Source organism: Heterocephalus glaber, unplaced genomic scaffold, assembly GCF_053883595.1.
Source record: "Heterocephalus glaber isolate CG9 unplaced genomic scaffold, H.glaber_assembly_v1.0 deba00001760, whole genome shotgun sequence".
Lineage (NCBI taxonomy): Eukaryota > Metazoa > Chordata > Mammalia > Rodentia > Bathyergidae > Heterocephalus > Heterocephalus glaber.
The window spans coordinates 6,715,277-6,733,576 of NW_028258457.1; the positions used below are offsets into that span (position 1 = coordinate 6,715,277).

The 18,300-nt window shown below is 53.6% G+C and overlaps 1 protein-coding gene across 9 annotated transcripts in view; it reads right to left on the minus strand.

The window, feature by feature from the left end:
• Positions 1–18,300, minus strand: part of Ranbp3 (RAN binding protein 3) — a 53,186-nt gene that overhangs the window by 8,848 nt on the left and 26,038 nt on the right. For 5 of the 9 annotated variants that reach the window (XM_087201332.1, XM_087201335.1, XM_087201333.1 and 2 more), the window contains 6 exons: positions 11,907–11,943; positions 11,731–11,817; positions 5,890–5,955; positions 5,202–5,294; positions 3,551–3,717; positions 24–140 (listed from right to left, as the gene is read on the minus strand). In XM_087201332.1, coding sequence (XP_087057458.1) covers positions 24–140; positions 3,551–3,717; positions 5,202–5,294; positions 5,890–5,955; positions 11,731–11,817; positions 11,907–11,943 — 567 coding nt within the window. The remainder of the gene's footprint in view (positions 1–23; positions 141–3,550; positions 3,718–5,201; positions 5,295–5,889; positions 5,956–11,730; positions 11,818–11,906; positions 11,944–18,300) is intronic. The other 4 variants (XM_021245154.2, XM_004865668.4, XM_021245153.2 and 1 more) reach the window with 1 other exon arrangement.

The window sequence follows — 18,300 nt, forward strand, 5'->3', positions numbered from 1 at the left end:
CGGGACTGTTGCAAAGCACTTACCTTCACCCGGTCCCTCAAGTTCTGCCCGAACACAAACGCCTGCCGAGCGGCCCCCTCCTTCCTCTCACAGCTCTCCTCCGAGGCTTCCCTACACTCGTTTCGCCAAGGCTCTGTCTTCTATGGAAAAGAGCACAGCACAGTAACCAAAACTGGCAGCAGAGAGCTTGGTCCTCCACACGGCTCCTTCCTGTGTCCCTGGGCAGGGGCTAGGAGGAAGAACCCAGAGTCACAGGATACGAACTGCTGGCTCCCTGGACCGCATGTGTGGACAGGGTGGCCCACGCAGGCAGCAGGGTCTTTAGGGTGGAAGCTGGCCGGTCTCAGACACTGGCTGCCGGCCTCTTCCTCACCTCAGTGAGTGGATGGTGAGGTGGGGTGGCCTGGACAGGCAACACTAGGGCCAGGGCCACGGCCACCGTGCGGCACCGAGCAGAGCTTGCCAGGACGGCATCAGGGCTTCCACACAGACTTTAATCACATCTGCTTAAGAGTCAGTCTGGTTTCTGGCTCTCAAAGTCCCCTGAGGAACAGTGGCCTTTCTGCCTAAGTGGACACCTGCAGAACAGGAAGATCATACCCAGCAGGCCCAAACTGCTGCCAAGACCCTGTCCTCAGACACCCTGGTGGGGCGCCTGCAGGGGCAGAGGGAACAAGGGACTTGCTGCAGCAGCAGCACCCTAAGTGCCATGCAGAGCCAGGCACAATAGGAGACAGCAGATGCAGAGCAGGTGTGGAGGTATGCGCCTGTGGTCCAGCACCATACAGGCTGAGGAAGAAGGGTGTCAAGTTTGAGCTCAACCTCAGGAACTTAGTGAGGTCCTGTCTCAAAATAAAAATTAAGTTCTGGGGATTAGCTCAGTGTAAAGGTCCTGGGGTTCAATCTCCAGTGCTGGGGGGCAGGGGGAGACAATGGGGTAAAAACATACATAAAGCAGCTGCTACCGAAAGAAACAGGTGACTGACCTGAAATGATATCCACAATGCAGCAATTATAGAAAACAGTTGTGGGATACAGAAGCTGGATTCCATTCTGATTAAAAATGAACCCTGGGCTGGGCATGGTGGTGGACACCTATAATCCCAGCACTTGGGAGGCAGAGGCAGGAGAATCACTGCAAGTTCGAGACCAGCCTGGGCTACATAGTGAGACTGTCTCAAAAAAAACAACAACCCATGAAGATTATTTTTATACTAGTTTGAGGCCAGCCTGGGCTATATATATATTTTTATACTAGTTTGAGGCCCTGTCTCAAAAAGTAAAACAAAACAAAACACCACAAAAACAAAAACAAAAACAAAAACAAAAATGAACCCAGCAGCCAGGTGCAGTGGTATATGCCTGTAATCCCAGCAGTCTGGGAGGCTGAGGCAGGAGGATCACAAGTTCAAGTCCAGACTGGGTAATTTTGTGACTTAGCGAGTCTTTGTCTCAAAAAATTAAAAAGGCTGAAGATATAGCTCAATGCAAAGGCTTAGGGCTCAATTCCCCAGTGCTACCAGAACCCCACCCCCAAACCCCAACAACAACAACAACAAAAACCAAACCCAGGGGCTGTGGCTATGGCTCAGTGGCAGAGCATTTGCCTAGCATGTGGGAAGCCCTGGGTAATTAATCTATTTCTAGCAGAAGGAGGAGAAAAGGAAGTGGGGGGAGGAGAGGAGAAAAAGCAGGTGGGGATGTAGCAAACACAATCCCATGCACTATCCTGTGGTGCCTGTGCTTAGAATTACCCAGGAGACAAAGGATAAAAGGCTTGACAGAAGTTCCCTGGGGACCTCTTCACAGGTGGGGTGGGGGGGGTGGGGGGGGTGTGGGTGTGGCCTGCACTCTTCACAGATTTCCATACTACTTAAGTACATTCATCTTGTAGGTGTGACTTTCCTAACTAAAGATTTTAAGAACTGACTCATGCAATTACTTTGGGATAGCCTACAAAGTGCCCAGTAATTCACAATGTTTTCCTACACTACACAATAGAAACTGCTGTACCAGAGAAAGCTTTGGGGCTGCTGCTCTGGGGATCTGCACAGTAGTTTCCCTGTGACCTCCGAGAGGAGAAAGAAAGGATGTGGCTGGCTCAAGGCACCCTCGGGGCTCCTAGCTGGCAGGGAAGGTGGCACTTACACCACCAGCCCCAGGACCTGCCACCACAACGCTAATTGCACCTTCTGGTCACTAGCAAGAGTATAACTGCTTCTCTACTGCACCCCATAAATCCTGCTGTTGACTTCATGTTGAGGTCACATGGCCAGTTTGAGAGTAAACAAGGAGGAGCGATGTGGGCAGATGCAAGGGCCTGGCGGTGCGCATGGCCATCATGGGGGCCCTGGAGGACAGGACCAGCTGAGTCCCCTGCAGCTCACACTTGAACGCCTGTCTCTCTTCGCTCTGTCTTCAGGCCTCAGCACTCAAGAAGCAGTGAGTAGGGGAGGTGACTCTGCTTCCACATTTCCACCCCAGCCTAGGGGCTGGCAGGGTGGGCACGCATGTGTGTGCCCGTGCACAGGCATCTGCAGCCCTCAGGATGTTTAAATAGACAGCCATTCTCCTGCTAGAGCCTGAACATCCCCAAGGGTGGTGTCCTGACCTCAGAAACAGATGAGTGGGAAATAAATACATGGCCCCTGGGGCTTTTCACAGGGACACCACCCCTGGCCGTGTGGCTGAGTGCTGCCACAACTCCACCCTCCAAGGCTGCAGCCAACCTTGAGTGCTGGCTCTTCCTCAAATATCCCTGGCTCTAACTGCAGTGAAACATACTGCCCTTGGCCTGGAAAACCTCAGCATTCTGGAGGACTTTTCCTTCTTAACAAGCCATTCCTGAGCTGACTCCTTGGGCAAACACGCTGATGAGGTCGGGCACATGCCCGTTCTGAGGGGTCACTTCAGTGTGCAAGGTGGGTGATTCTTCACCCAAAACAGTGTGAGGCACCCCCTATGATGGTCACTCCCAGGACTTAGGGTTTCAAGGTGGGCAGAAGGAAGAATGGGACTGTGTAGGCAGACACATGGGCTTGGCAGGGCTTTCCTGTGGCATTATCCTTTCTGACCTACAGAAGGACCACCCTGGAGGGCTGGTGACCCAGATGCAGTTTGTCCTCCAGGGGAATGAAGCCCTGACCTCCATGTGCTGGAAGCCTTGACCCAGTGTGGGACATGACCTGGGAAGGAGTGACGGTTCTCACAGGACTGGGAGTTCTTTGAGCCAAGTTGTCAGAAAGATCAAGATTGTCCCTTCACTACCCTCTGGCTTCCTGTCTGGCCATGAGAGCAGCCAGAGCCCTTACCAGAGCTAGTATTGTTGTCACCATCTGCACATTCAGCTTCTGCACCTTTTTTGTGGACCCAGCCTGGGTAAAACAGACTATGACCACCAGTATATGGTCATCGGTGGTCACTGAGACCACCAAGCAAATGCAGAAAGCTTTTCACACAGGACCCAGTGCAGCTGCTCGGCACAGCCAATGGCTGTGACTCGTGAGACCCTGAGAGCACCGCCCTCCAGCTCCTGTCCTGCACCACCGACCTCAAGGGTGAGCGGCTCGCCAGCAGCCTCAGAGGGACTTCGCCGAGCAGGGTTTTCTGGTGATGATAATGTCGCGACCCCCGTGCAGTCTGTTGGGATACTGACGCCGTTGGTGCCGCTGCTGGGGACTGTGGGAGGAAGGAGAGTGTCCGGCCAGGCCTCAGCCCCTCAAAAAGCCACATGTTCTTAGGTAAGAAACAAAAACAGAAAACAAACGCCTCACAGGAGTGAGGATACCTTATGTTTATTCCAAAAAAGAACTGTGTGACTTTTCAGCATGCGGTATTAGTGCTAATTTAACAAAAAAATAAACAAAAGAAAAGAAAACAAAACAAAAAGAGAAAGGAAAAATACCGGGCAACAACTCTTTTATTTTTTTTTGTTTTCCAGTACTGGAGAAGTGGAGTACTGGCAAGTGCTTTACCAGTGAGCTGCATTTCTACCACTTTTTAAATTTATTAAAAATTTCACACCACCTAGCAAGCACAAGGTCCTGAGTTCGATCCCTAGCACCAAAAAAAAAACAAAACAAAAAAAAAAAATTTCAGACAAGGTCTCACTAAATTGTCCAATCTGGCTTGGACCTTGTGACTCCTGCCTCAGCCTTCCAAGCAGCTGAAATTGTTTTCTTTTCTTTTTTTTTTTGGTACCCGGGATCAAACTCGGGACCTTGAGCTTGCGAGGCAGGCAGCAGAACCACTGAGCTAAATCCCTGGCCCTAACCAGCTGAAATTGCAGGTGGGGATACCTCTTCATGAGCTTTGTGAAACCAGTTTTAATAATAAAGCACTGTATGTGTTTTTTTTCCTTTGCAGTGGAGGATGGGCTGGGGCTAAGGCACTGTGGTGAGCACCTGTCTGGCACAGCAAAATAAAAAAAACAAAACAAAAACAAAGACACACATTTTAAAACCTGGCTTTAACTGTTTAGCATTAGATTAAAATAATTTTCCATGTAATTAAAAAACTCTTCAAAACTATTAATCAGTTCCCCTGTGCTGAAGGCTGAGTCGCTTCTGATAAAGTTCTGAGCTCGAGACCAAGAGGGAAAAAGCTGATTCGTGTTAAGAAAACTAGGATTAGCTGGAAGCCACTCCCTGTGGGCATGCAGGGAACGTAGTTTAGGAGTTAGGGCTCAACAGCTGGCAAGTACGACGAACGCACGTCTCAGCAAAATGACCCTTGGGGCCTCAGGTGGGGTGTCCTGATGTGTGCCTGTCATCCCACCACCAGGGAGCGGGAGGCAGGAGGGTTAGGGATTCAAGCCCTGTCTGGGCAGCACAGTGAGACCCTGTCCCAAAATAAACAAAAAAGGCATAGGGATGTAGCTCAGAGTGAAGACCCTGGGCTCAACCCCTAATACCACAAAAAAAGAAAAAAAGAAAAAAAAAAGAGAGAGAAAGGAAGGAGAAAAAGCCCCTTAGTCTCTCAGATGACCAGCACAGCAGCCAGGCTGAGTTCCAAATCTGCAAACCCATGGGGCCAAGTCTACATGTCCACCGGAGGCGGCCAGCTTTTAAGACAGGGATGGACACACACATTCCACCCAGGGTCACGCTGCTGGAGTGGGGCCGACTGAGGCCCACCACCCTCCACCGCACTTTGAGCCACTTGCCATCCCTCATGCTCCCTGCTGTGCCCACATCTCTTACCGGTCTGTGCCAGTGCCTTGGGCTGGGGGGCCTGCAGCACGGCCGGGCGAAGCACGCTGCGCTGCTGCTCCTTGGGCTTCTGGCTTGGCAGACCTGGGATGGAAGTTGGTGGTTCTGGGCCCAGGTTCTTGTGGGAGCCCAGCACCCGGCCCACCCAGGTGCCTCCAAGGGAACCAACCCAGTGACCTGTTTTTGTCTCCGTGGGCTAGACTGCACAGGGAGGGAGGAGCTTTCTACAAAGTCCTGAGCCCCTTTCTGTACAGCTGGATGCAAAAATCCTGGCCTAATGTTTGGACGCAGCGACAGCTGTTCTCCTGGGGCTGGGCTCACGTCAGGTGGAAATGCAGGGGAGAAGAAAGGAATTCTTGGAGACTCCCAGAGATTTCTGACTCCTCAAAACCCACATGAGGAATGGCCCTCTGCCAAACGCAGCTGGGGCAAAGACTGAGTGAGTGGTGTCTGCCCTTGCAGGCCTCCCTGCCAGCCCCTGGCTCCTGGTCTGGCACCCGGCAGCAGCCCCCGGAGATACAGAGAATCAGCCATGGCATGCCATCACTTCCACAACTAGGCCGCTCCTCCTGCTGTGGTCTGAGGCCCTGGCTCCCTGGTCTAGCAAGCTCTCTACAAACGGCTTTCCGGGGCTCCGTACTGGGAAGGTATGGGAAGGTCTTCAGAGGGGGTCACCTACCTGCGCTGGGTGCCTGGCCATGGATCAGTGTTGGTGGCTTCAACCGGAACCCGCTGCTCTTTTCCTCTGCAAACACAGATGAAATACCGTGTAAAAGACAGGCCTGTCTTGGGTGGGGCAGCCGAGCAGGGAGGGTACCAGGCAGGATCCTGGGCCTAAAGAACCAGGAGAAACGCTTTCACATTAAACCAGATCTGCAGAGGCCCTGGAGTGTCAGGAAGCCGCAGAGCAAAGGTCTGGGGGTCTGCCCGCCACCATCCCTGGAGACAGGAGAAGACAAGGCAGCAGAAGCCTGCTCTTTCCAGGTGTGCCCACACAGCTTTGCAGGCCCTCTTCCTTGGGGACAACACTGCTGGCCACCTTCAAGGGGGCTCTTGACAGCAAGGAGCAAGAGGACGACGAGTATACAGGGCTTAGGGCTACCTCAGGAGCCTGTCCAGGGACCCCTGAATTTGTGTGCCTTGTGACTCTTGTCTGTGGTGGGGGTGGTGGTCTAATCCCATCCACGACAGGAAGGAGCATCATAAAAGGCCGGGTCTCATCCTGAGGAAAGCGCAGGGACAACGGAGGACAGGGCACCACAGGCAACCCCCCTTTTGTGTTAAGAGTCAACCCTTGTCAGGCCACAGGACACTAGACCAAGACACAAAAACCAACCATCTTTCTATATGCTAGCGGTGAGCACTCTGAAGTGAAATAAAGAAAACAATTCCACTTACAGCAGCCCCGAGAGGAATAAGATACTTGGGGGAAAATTCAACAGAAGAAAGCTATAATATAAAACAGTTGGAAAAAAAAGACTTGAATAAATGGAAAGATATGCCAAAAAGCTGCACGCTGTATGAGCCATGGATAGGAAACGTCCAGAACAGGCAAATCCAGACACAGGAAGTAGGCTCGTGGGTGCCAGGGTCTGGGAGGGGACAGGGCTTCTTTTTGGTGCGACAGAAAAGTTCTAAAATCAATAGTAATGATTAGACAACTCTGTGACTATACTCAGTCACTTGACTTCACACTAAAATGTGTCTGGTATGACACACCAGTCACACAAACCACCACGGAGAACCCACTACCTCAGCATACAGTGAAGAGGCGCCGCCAGGCGGTTCTCTGCAGGAGGCAAGTGTGGAGTTTTGCTTCCTTCCAAAGCACAGGGTCATACAGAAGGCGACTGGCAACTGAGATGCATTTTTAAAAGCTGAGGTCAAATTTACAATTAGGATAATTTTTCGGCAGCTCTGAGAGCTGGCTGTAGAATGCGTAGGTCTTGGCTACAGAACACCCTTTGGCAGCCTGCTCCATGCAGAGCCAACACTACCATGGCCAAGCCTCGGCCTGGCCCCCTCTGCAGAAGCACCGGAGACCCACACCGAGCAAGTGCTGCAGAGAACCGACAGACACATGAGGTGTGAGGCACTTATGACAGCAGCTGGGCACAAGAAGGGGACCCAGGACAGTTGCTGGCCTCTTCACGTGGTCTGGTCTCGATCCTCACATAAACGCCTTTTGGGAAGCATATGCAGGGTGCCACACCAGCCCTGCCATGGGCCAGACCTTTGTACCCGCCATACCTTAGCACCCGGGACACAGGCTCCCCAGAGAAGCCGGTGCCCAGTGGGAAGCAAGCGTGAAGAAGAGAGCTCCTGATTCAATCAGGAGCAGGCCCTGGGATAAGCCTGGCCCAAACCAGACTTTGAAAAGCACCCGAGAGCAGGAGGCCTGGCTCGAGCTGCGGCCTATGCAAGGCCAGGGCAGCAGGGGCAGAAGGTGCTGGGGGCCAGGGAGGGGAATTAACACACCAGGGGCCCGGGATAAAACCAACCTGTCAGTACTGGACAGGAAGCTCCATGTGGCCTGGGGAATCTATATGCATGGACAGGCAGGCAGAGGGGCAGCTCACACAGGTAGAGATGTGTGCATGTTCCCAGCTCTGCCACTGAGACGCCGGGAGCAGGGACACAGCCAAGGCATCGAGCAACCACCTTCGGTTCCAGGGAGCGGTCACTGTGACAAAGAACCAATGCCCATCTAAGGAACGACACGGATTCCAGGGCTAGGACAGGGAAAAAGTTTGGGACCCCTTGCCAGGAGAGAAAGTGAAGGAAACACTTGAAAGAATGATAAGGACCTGCCCCAGGGACATAGAGACCAGCCTGACAGGGGCCCTGCTTGGCCAGACCTGGGCCAACACGAGGATTAAAATAAAAACCCTACCAGATTACAGCCCACCAATTAAGGCAGGAGCCCGCACAGCCACACTGCACAAGTCAAGGGATGGGAGAGGGCTCGTCCTTCCAGCACAGCGCCATTCATCAAGGCAGGCGGAGTTCCCATGTGCACATCAGGGTCATGAGTCCTTCAGAGAGAAGACAACGCTGGATGCGGACCAAGGGGGCGACCAGATTCCCCGGAGTCGCCCATAATCGCTTCAGAGTACTGATTACCGGGGAGAAGCAGGGAGCGAGTGCACACAATTGGCATGACTGCTGAATTATGCACAAAGCGACTGGCCACACTAACCAGGGACTGTCATTTACCCTGTCAGGAGGAGCAGCAAACGCGAAGTACACACCAGAGACATCCCAAGATGCATTCCCTGGGTCTGGTCCCCCGGGAATGATGGAAAGACAACCCAAAGGACGTTCATCCGCCAGACACCGTGCTGCAGCGTTAACAGTCACAGAAGGCACAGGCAGAGGAACCGTTGCAGACCGAAGGCGAGACACCCTTGTGTCCCTCTGCTATGAGGGAGAGGTGGACCCTGAGGGGAGGGGGGCGGAAAGGGGTCTCCAAGAAAGAGGGACACGGAAGCACTTTATGAGTCTTCTGTAAGTACTGAAGATTTTCAAAATTCAAGCTAAAGCAGGAGAGGTGGGCGGGCAAGGAAGGACGTGAAGCTCGCTTTTCGGGTGGCCTGACATCTCCGTGTACTCACAGGTTCAATGAAGGACTGCAGACTTTAAACCGAGGCTGTGTCCGAGCCCTGGGATGGCCGCCCTGCTCCTAATGCTGGAGGGGGACACAGGCCGGGAGAGCAGGACGGGGCTCCGTTAGCTTGAGGTGAGCACGAGACTGACTAATACACCACAGCCCGACCACCTGCCCATGGGACCGAGCCCCTCAGCTTCCACAACTGACAACCTGCAGCAGAACCAGACTGCCCGGGGCCGACCTGCTGTCCCGGGAACCCCAGCCCCTTCGCAGGATGAGGTCGGGAGTCAGCTCCTCACAGTTCGCTTCTTGAGCCAAAACAAATTCCACTGTTGGAAACAGTGCCATCAAATCAATCCTTGAAGTTATGAAATGCACCTCGGCTCTGGCCCTGGCATCGCCATCATGGCGGATGACTTATCTCAGGGCGCTTTTGAAGTCAGCAGTGAATTTATATGAGGCAGGCTGGGTTACAGGAGGCAGGCTGTTAAACTCCCTCATTAAATAATATTATATGGGGAATTTCAGCCATGTGGGAGAAACTTTAGGAAATCTTGGAGTTGGTTCTGTAAAGAAACACCAAAAAAGGCAGGCCCTGAATCTTCAGAAGAGATTGAGCTATTTTCCTCAATGTTTTAAAGTTCTGTGAGATACGTTTACCTGAACAGATCGGGGTGATACTGATGTGAAAACTGAACACACAGAAAAGGGTTTGGAAAAATCATCATGCTTCCCAGCAGCTACCTTTGGGATGCGAGAGTGAGCAGGAAGCGGGCAGGGGATTCTTTTACATTTTTGATTCTGATTTTTTTTCTTTCTTAACAATATGAATATATGACTTGTGTGAAATTTGAAAAATAGTGCATCTTTGCAAAAAAATTTGTTTAAATGGATGTCAAACTCCCTACAATGAGGCCTTGCATGGAGAAACAGACACTGGAAGCACTCACACTGGACTCCAAATCTAAAGCTGAAGGTGGGGAAAACCCCACACACCTGGGAACTGACAATGAGTCCTGACTGCCATCACCCACTCCTACTGAAGCTCTCATGGGGCAACACCCACTGCAGTGCACCAGGGAAGCGTCTGGGGACAGCTCGAGGGACGCCAGGTCTGAGAGGCTGATGGCACTGTGCACTGATACGTGAGCAAGGAGGTAGAGGGGAAGGGACAAGAAGAAAAAGCCCGAGTAGGTGGGGTGGCCATGCACAGGACACCTCTCTCAGCAGTTTCGAGTCCTGCCACAGGAGGGGACAGCATGAGGAGACAGCACTAGACCCTCATGACAAAAACCTCTTTACAGGGAGAACAAGGGTTTACAGGCTGACAGCCTCCATCAGCCTGGCAGCTGGCTCCACCTCTCGGCTCATGCCCGGCCATGTCTTGGCATCCTGGGCCTGGAGATGCCAGCCAGCAGGGAAGCAGAACACACAGAGGTCCCTGTGTCTTGTCAGAGGCCCCCTCAACCTCTACTCCTTTTTTTGTATCAGGAATTGAACTCAGGACCTTGCGCTTGCCAGTCAGGCATGGTACCACTGAGCTAAACCCCCAGCCTTCCTTCTTGACAGCCTAATGCCTGCACCCACCTGCTTATGAGCTTTCTTCACAACAGGAAACTTCCAACAATCCAGAACTTGCCAAAGAACCAACTGAGCACTGGGAGGAAAAGGCAGTGAGGGCAGTGCGAAAGCAGCGTTTCCCAGATACGAGTGTCACTTCTGTCCCCAACTCTGACAACTGAGAACTGTGTATTTCGTAGGTGCCAACACCTACCATGGGGCTTCTCACGCAGAAAGTAAATGCAGTTTGAGACACTGAGGACGAAGGGGCAAAACCAACCATCAGGAGGTGCAAGCCGCTCATTCCACAGGGATGTGGGCCTGTCCCACTAGCCACAGATCCTTCAAAAAGAGGACATCCCTGCCACCTGGACTGCAAACCATTGGGCAGCTCTCCACTGGGACCACATGTGGCTGTGGGCAGGGATGCAGCAATGCCCCAAATCAAATCAAAGGGCTACAGGCATGAAATTCAACATGCCAGAGAGACGATTGGAAAGGGATGACTTTGTACCCAGTCCAGTCCTGTAATGTGTGCGCCCCTTTGTGTGTAGAAACTATGTTTATGAGGTTCCCCCTTATGACAGCCTCAGGGTTCACAGCTGTAAAGGCTTTATAGGAACTTCCTAGGAATGGACTTCCCAAGGGGGAACTGTAGGGCACGTGAACCTCCAAGCTGGAGCCAGACAGCTGAGACAGGGACCATGAGACAGTGCCAGTGTGGACCAAGCCACAGTGGGGAGAGGGCATGGCCTGGTGGCTGCAGTGACCTCGAACCTGCAGGGATGCCTCACGGATGGAGGCGGAGGGCCAGCTCTCTGAGCCTCCCACTAAGTGGCCTCGACTTCTCTCTCTGCCCTGGGAAGCTGCCTCTCCCGCACCAGCTTCTGCCAGCCTCACACTGGCCTGCTGTCTTTCACGCCCATGCCACCAGGTCGCACAAAGGCACCTCGAGCAATGGGAGGACGGGTGGGAGGGAAAGCAGCTGTAGGATCCAGGAACACTCCACCCCCTCCACCTTTAAACCTCAGCAACAGCCAGCAGCCTTGGAGAGAGCTTAATTCATGGCCTGTCCCTGAAAGGCTCTCCGCCTTTTCCTTCATTCTGGGGGGAAGACTTTTCACTTTTTCTCAGCACACCACACTTTACCACACCAACACTTTTTTGTTTTTTGAGACAGGGTCTCACTGTGTAGTACAGGCTGGCCTTGAACTCTCCTGCCTCGGCTTCCCAAGTGCTGGGATTACCGGCATGCACCACCACATCTGTTCTCATTCCTGATTCTAAGCAGACCTGGGCAGGAGCCAGTGGGCAGCCGCACAGCAAGCTCCAGGGCACACATGCAGTTACCTGACTGTGAAGGTGGGAGCTGGGTTAAAGAGGACGTTCTTTCTCGTTTAACAGGAGGACAGACATTTCCATCTTCTCGGTCGGAATCTACAGCACAGAGTGAGAGGAAGAGGAGAAATATCAGGCTCCTGGCAGTCTTACCCTCCAGATTGACCAAGGGCTTCAGAGACTCTTACCTTCTCCTGCTTCGGGGCTGGAGCCTCCCGCTGACCTCTGAAATGAGAGCAAGCAGGTGGTGAGGGGTGTCCTGAGTACCCAGAACCCACAGCCCTGGCTCTGGAGCAGGTGGAGCCTAAGACTCAAGGCTGAGGTGGATGCTCCACCTGCTTCCCCAGCAGTGCTGCACCCACAGCTCAGCTATTACCTTGAGGAACCTTCCTGCCAGCTTCCCCAGCCGTGTGCCCAGGACACTCCCTCCTTGCAGCCTCTTGGGTCAAGCTGATGGCGTGCCACCCCGACACGCAAACACCATGCAAGGCTGGTGCACCTCCACCTGGCCATACCACCCTGCCCAGAGCGCCACGGTTCAAAACAGTCGCCTGACAGCACATCGGAGGCGCACCCCCGCCAGCCCTGGCAGGGCAGACTCCTGTTTCACACAGGGCTGATTTCCAGAGCAAGTGAGAGCTTTGATACTCGGGGCCAAAGTCCACTGCAAAGCAGCCAGAACACAAGCTTCAAATCCTGCACAATGATCCTACAGACCCCAGAACAATCACAAGCTCAGGGAAGAGGGCCCAGAACTACCTCCAGCCTGTAGTGTTTTGTACTGTTTTGTTTTGGGACAGGATCTCACTATGCGGTTCAGGTTGGCCTTGAACTCACAGCAATCTTCCTGCCTCAGGCTCCCTGGTGCTGGGGTTATAGGTGTGCACCACCACACCCTGCATTCCAGCCTGTAGAGTTTGAAGATGTGAAGAACTAGCAATTAAATTTAGAAGCAGGGCACCCCTCCCCCAGTCCCCTTCCACAGCCAGCTTGGCAGAAGGACTTCTGGCGCTCTCCACTGACAGCGAGCACAGGAGCCAAGTTCCTCATTTTGGAGCAGCTCTTGGAGGTCAATCCCAGCCACAGGAGGACCACCTGCCTCACTGAACTGTAGGGAGTTTGTGAAAGTTGCAACTGCAATAAAAAGCGAAGATGATGGCAGCCAGGAGATGTTCCCAAGCTGGGGCTGCTGGCATGTTTTTCCCATAAAGGGCCAGACAATGCATTCTGGCTTGGCGGGCCACATTTGGTTTTTGCCATAGTCTTTCCTTTTCTCATAATCCTCTAAAAATGTAAACACTGTCTTAGCTCATTGGCTGTATAAAAGCAGGCTGTGGGCAGGAGTGTGCAGCCATGAGAGGCCGGGGCAGGAAGAGACCTGCCGAGAGTCACACAGCTAACTCAAAGACAGCTGGAAAGGACCCCAGCCTGGACTCTCCTGCCCTCATGGGAGTTGAAAGCCAGGTTTACTCTGGGAAACCAGACCTGGGCTTTCTGCTTGGGGTTCAAGTTCCAAGAGCCCTCAGGAAATGGCTTAGGGGACCATGGCTGTGAGACGAGCAATAGGAACCACTATCTCACATGTGAATCTGGGCAACAGGAGGTTCAGAGGTCACTAAAGTGCCAGGGAAACACAAGGTCCTCTTAACACCAAGGGGCTTGCTGGGCTAGGGTCACCATGGGAGCGCCAGAATCTAAAGGAAATGAAGTCTTGTGTCCAATGGGCTGGCTTCTAGCGGGCACGGAGCAGAGGGTGAGGCTCGAGGGCGGAGTGCAGGGTGCCCCATTCTGCCCATCCCCCAGGGCACGTGGAGCTTTCGCCAGTGGATTCTGTCGCTTCCTTACAAGGGACCCTTACCTTGCCCGAGTTTAGGTTCCCTACTTGAAATGTGGGGATGTGGCTGCGTTTCCCTGGCAGAGACAGGTGGGGCCACTCAGGGAGATGAAGCAGGCTCAGCCTCAGCCTGGGGCCTGACACAGGGCAGCAAAGCTCTGCTTGGCCAGGCTCCAAGCCAGCTTCTTCCAGGATGTCAGACCCCTGGCTGTGTGGGTTGGGTTTCCACGCTGGGGGCACAAGGCCATGAAGCCAGGGTCTAGAAGTGAGTCCTTGGAGCAGGCAGGTGAAGGACCCGGGTTAAGAACCCTTAAAACAGGTTAAGAGGGTCCCATCCCAGGCATGGTGACACACACCTGCAGTCCCGGCACTTGGAGGCTGAGGCAAGGGGACCATTGTGAGTTTGATGCCAGCCTGAACCATACAGTGAGACCTTGTCTCAAAAACAACAGTAACTATAATAACAAAGAAGGTCCCGAGCTCAGGACTTAGTGTGGGGGCTGAGAGACTATTTATTTTGCAGCACTGGAGACTGAACCCAGGGCCTTTGCCCTGAGCTACATCCCCAGGGATTTTTCAGTTTTTAAAACTTTGAGACAGGGTCTTTGTAAATTGCTTGAACTTGTGATCTTCCTGTCTCAGTCTCCTGGAATGCTGGAATGATAGACATGCACCACGACGCCTGCTGAGACACACACTCCTGCAGTGCTCTGAGGCCTGAGGCCAGAGGCCAGAGGCCAGAGCCCAGAGTCAAACCTGCTAACACATGCCTATCTCACTGGCTTTGGCTCTCTTGGGGTCATCTCTTTCCCCAGGTGACATCATGGGGTGTGGGGCCCACAAACTGCTCAGAAGCATACCGGCAAAGGTGAGAGGAGCAAAGGGAGGAAGTGACTGCCACCCTGACACCTGCCCTTGGTGTCCTGGAGACCCGGTCACCCCACCCAGCCCCTGCAGCTCTGGGAAGTGACACAGGCCACCTCTTCCTCATCCCATCCCTGCAGCTAGCTCTGGTCTCCCAGTGCTCCATGCAGGTCCCCTCTGGGCCAGCTCATCTCACAGCCTCCCCTCAGGCCCAGCCTCACCTGTCCTCCCACCTGTCCCTGACAGCGGGCCCAGCACACCCTCACCCCACATCCGGTCCCATGGCTCCAGGCTTCTTTCCTCTGACTGTGTGACCCTGTGATCTGTGCCAGGTACTCCCCACACTGGGGGCTCCCCTAGAGTTTGTTCAACCAAGGGACTTGGCCCCCAACACTGCAGCTGTGGGGAGTCAGTGAAAGCTGTGTCTTGCCTTGTGGTAGAAATCACACACAGTCACATCCACATCCACATGGGCCAGGGCTCCAGCACTGCTGGTCCTGAAGCTGCAGCCATTCCTCAGCTCCTGCAAGGGTATTTCCACCAGCATCATGACCTGTGACTAGCTGGCAATGTGTGTGAATTTCCTGGTTCGTGACTTCTAACTTATTTACTGTGGCTGGAGAACCCACCTTGTTTGGAGATGTGTGCCTGAGAGGACGTGCATCCTGCTGTGGCTGCTGGTGGCAGTGGCTGTCTGGGAGGCCGGTTTGCGTGTTGCTCAAGTCCTCTGCTTACCATCTGCTATCAATTACTGACAGTGGGGGTGCTCGTGGCAGCTGTCATGCTGAAACGACTGTCTCTCCATCAGTTCTGTTGGTTTCTGCTCTGTAGTGTGCTCTGGATCCTTGCTCTCGAGCAGGGTGGCCAGTCTCAAGCTAGGCTGCTGGGCTCCAGCCCAGGCTCTCAAGGTGTGTACATGGCTCTGGCACAACCTGGGGGATAGGAGTGCTTCCCCATTATGGATTCCATCTTCCTCTGTACTCCCATCTCAGCTTCAGCCCCTGCACACATCCTCCTGGCCCCAACTCCACCCACTGTGGCCAGTGTGGTACATCCAGCTGTCCCTGCCAATGGTCTGCTGCTCACAGCAGCCCCGTGTGTCTGATCCCCACTGGGAGAGAGCCCTCGGTGGCTTCCTGCATTGCTTCTGCTCACCACGCTGGTCTCCCTCCTGTTTTCTGAACATGTTGGCTCTGTCTTCTCTCGGTGTGCTTCCCCTGTTCCCTGGGGGGCTTTCCCTCCTGGCCTCCAAGGGGCGAGACACTGTCCTTCAGGGTTTGCAGGCTGTGGCTGCCACCCACACAGTTTTGTCCTAGCAGAGGTGGAAATGACCTTGCACATCCATCTGGTATCTTATCTCCTTCTCTGACAGTTCTGATCCCCAACACCCAGAGTCCTAGGCACAAAAGACGCTTGGCAAGGATCTGCAGCACTGATAGTTCATGTACTCCACTTATCCCCTTTAATGACTCCAAGAAAAGGTATCTGGCCAGACAAGACCCCAGATGCTCCTGGGCCTGACCTCAGGAGACCCTCAAATCTGTGTCCTACCTCTTCCAAGCTCTTTCAGCTCATGGGAGGTGGCATGTCTCTCAGTCCTGGGCAGACAACACAGAAGGCTCACCTCCTTGGGAACCTTCCAGGTGCTGCCAGAATCTCCCGGGAGGAAACTGCTGCCAGCGATTCGTCAGCACCAGAAGAAAAAAGCAGGAAGATGGAATCTAAGCCATCCTGCCTGCCGCCTCTAGCCACACTGCCTCACCTGGAGACCTCCATGGCTGCCCAGATGCTGCCTGCGCCCCTCCCACCAGCTGGTCCCCCTGCCTCCCACTCTGCTGGAGTGGTGCTTCTCTTTCAGAAGGCTGAATTTGCTGTCTGGTGGCCTGTGCCACCTCCAAGGCAGGAAAAGGTCTGGGGCTCCCTTCTATCACTCTGACCCCAACAAGGCTGACATAAGCCCCACCACCCTTTCCGTTTCCCATAGACCCTCTGGCTCAAGGCAGTGGGTTCACAAGGGCCCTCTACAGCAGTGCCTGGGATGCACACAGGGTGGGCTGGCCCGGAGCCCTGTGGCCATGGCTCAGCAGCTACTGAGATGGGACATGTGAGGAAGATGTTGAAGAGAACCCCAAACGTGGCTTCTACTGTGAGGGTTAGGACTCTAGGAGGCATCCCAGAACACAGGGTCTTCGGCGCCTGTTTGGGGCATAGTCATGATCACACCAGGAAGCAGAGGAGAAAGAGGACCCAAGAGTTCCCTTCCACTTATTTTTTTTTTTTTTTTGGTACCGGGGATCGAACGTGGGTCCTTGCGCTTGCATAGCAGGCGGCGAAACCACTGAGCTAAATCCCCGGCCTTTTCCACTTATTTCTTTGACACCAGGAATACATGAAGCAGATCCATAACAGCGGGAGCCCTCACATGCAGTCCAGCCTGAGCTGACCACACACCATGGGACAGGCTGTCAGTCCTGCTGGCCAGACAGATGCAGGGACCACCGATTCCTCTCCTGGGAGCCACTTGTACCTCAGGGCAAACAGCTGAGCTCTGGAGGTACTGGAGTCCCTGTTACCCAGTACAAGATGGGGATATCACATCTAATCCATTCTCTGTGTGAAGGGCAAAATGGTGAACAGTGTGATTGGACATCAAGAATTGCTCGCTCCACAAACACAGCTCTTGAGGCTATCAGGTGTGGCCTTGGGGAGGACTATGGGGACAAGCCAGGCTGGCCTAGGGAAGGGGACGGAGCTAAAGGCTGCTGTCAGAAGCTGACTCTACAAAGAGGAACAGGCAATGAGCAAGAAAGAAGGGCCAGAAAAGGCCAGAAAGCACAGCCAGGCCAGATAAGCCTTGCAGGAAGCAGCAGCTACCACCGGGCCTGACAGAGCCTCAGTGGATTCCACGTGGACTGACCAGCTAGAAAGCCACCTGAGGTTCCTGTGGCTGCAGGAGAATATAGTCTCAGATGGAAAGCAGACGTCAGGCCACTTCAGTACTGTTTATTCTGTCACCAGGGCAACCAGCTCAGAAATGCTTCCGGAAGAGGCTGCCCCCAGAGGTCTGCATGGGGGTGTGTGTGTGTGTGTGTGTCAGGTCCCGTGTGGCAGTGGTCAGGCCAGGGGGCTCATTCCTGGCCCTTCTGAAGCTCCCTGGTGGGTCCAATAAACATGCTTGGAGCTTGGCAGGCCCCTGGCGTGGAGTTCAGTCCTGCACGGTGCTAGCAGGTGCATAAGAAGCTGAGAGTGCCATGTGCCTTCTCAGCATCAGACAGAGAACTTGATCCACATGTGGTTTGGTTCTCTTCAGGCTGTCTTCCGAGAGCCAGGAAATCTGATGTATAAAGACTTTTTCCTGGAACTGGGTCCTCAAAGGTCAGCGCTCTGACCATGCTAAAAGACCAATAAGGGCCCTTTGTAAGGAAGCTGCAATTTGTTATAAAGAACGTTTGGCTTTATGTTTCCCCAGGGATCGTGGAACAGAGAATAGGCTCAACGTGATGGATGAGACCTGCTGGAGAGTGGTATGTGGTTTCCTAAGCTCCAATGTGGGGCAGAGCAAAATCCAAATCTGTTAAGGTGCAAAAGAAACAACCCGAGTTCACCAGAGAAAAACCTTGGCCCAAGAAGTGGTGGGACTGGGTTCCATCTGACCTAATTGAAAATTAAGTTTGCCCTGAATGTGCCCAATCAGTAGAGACAGCCAATCAATGGGAGCCATTAGCAACCAGCCAAGTTCTTCTGTGGATAGCCTGAGTCAGCGAGCCTGTGGCTCACAGCTGTCACCAAGTGGCATGACAGTGCTGCTCCTGGATGTTCCCAAGTCATGAGTGCTAGCACTTGCATGTGCAAATGCTGCACATCTGGTCTTCAGGGTTACACTG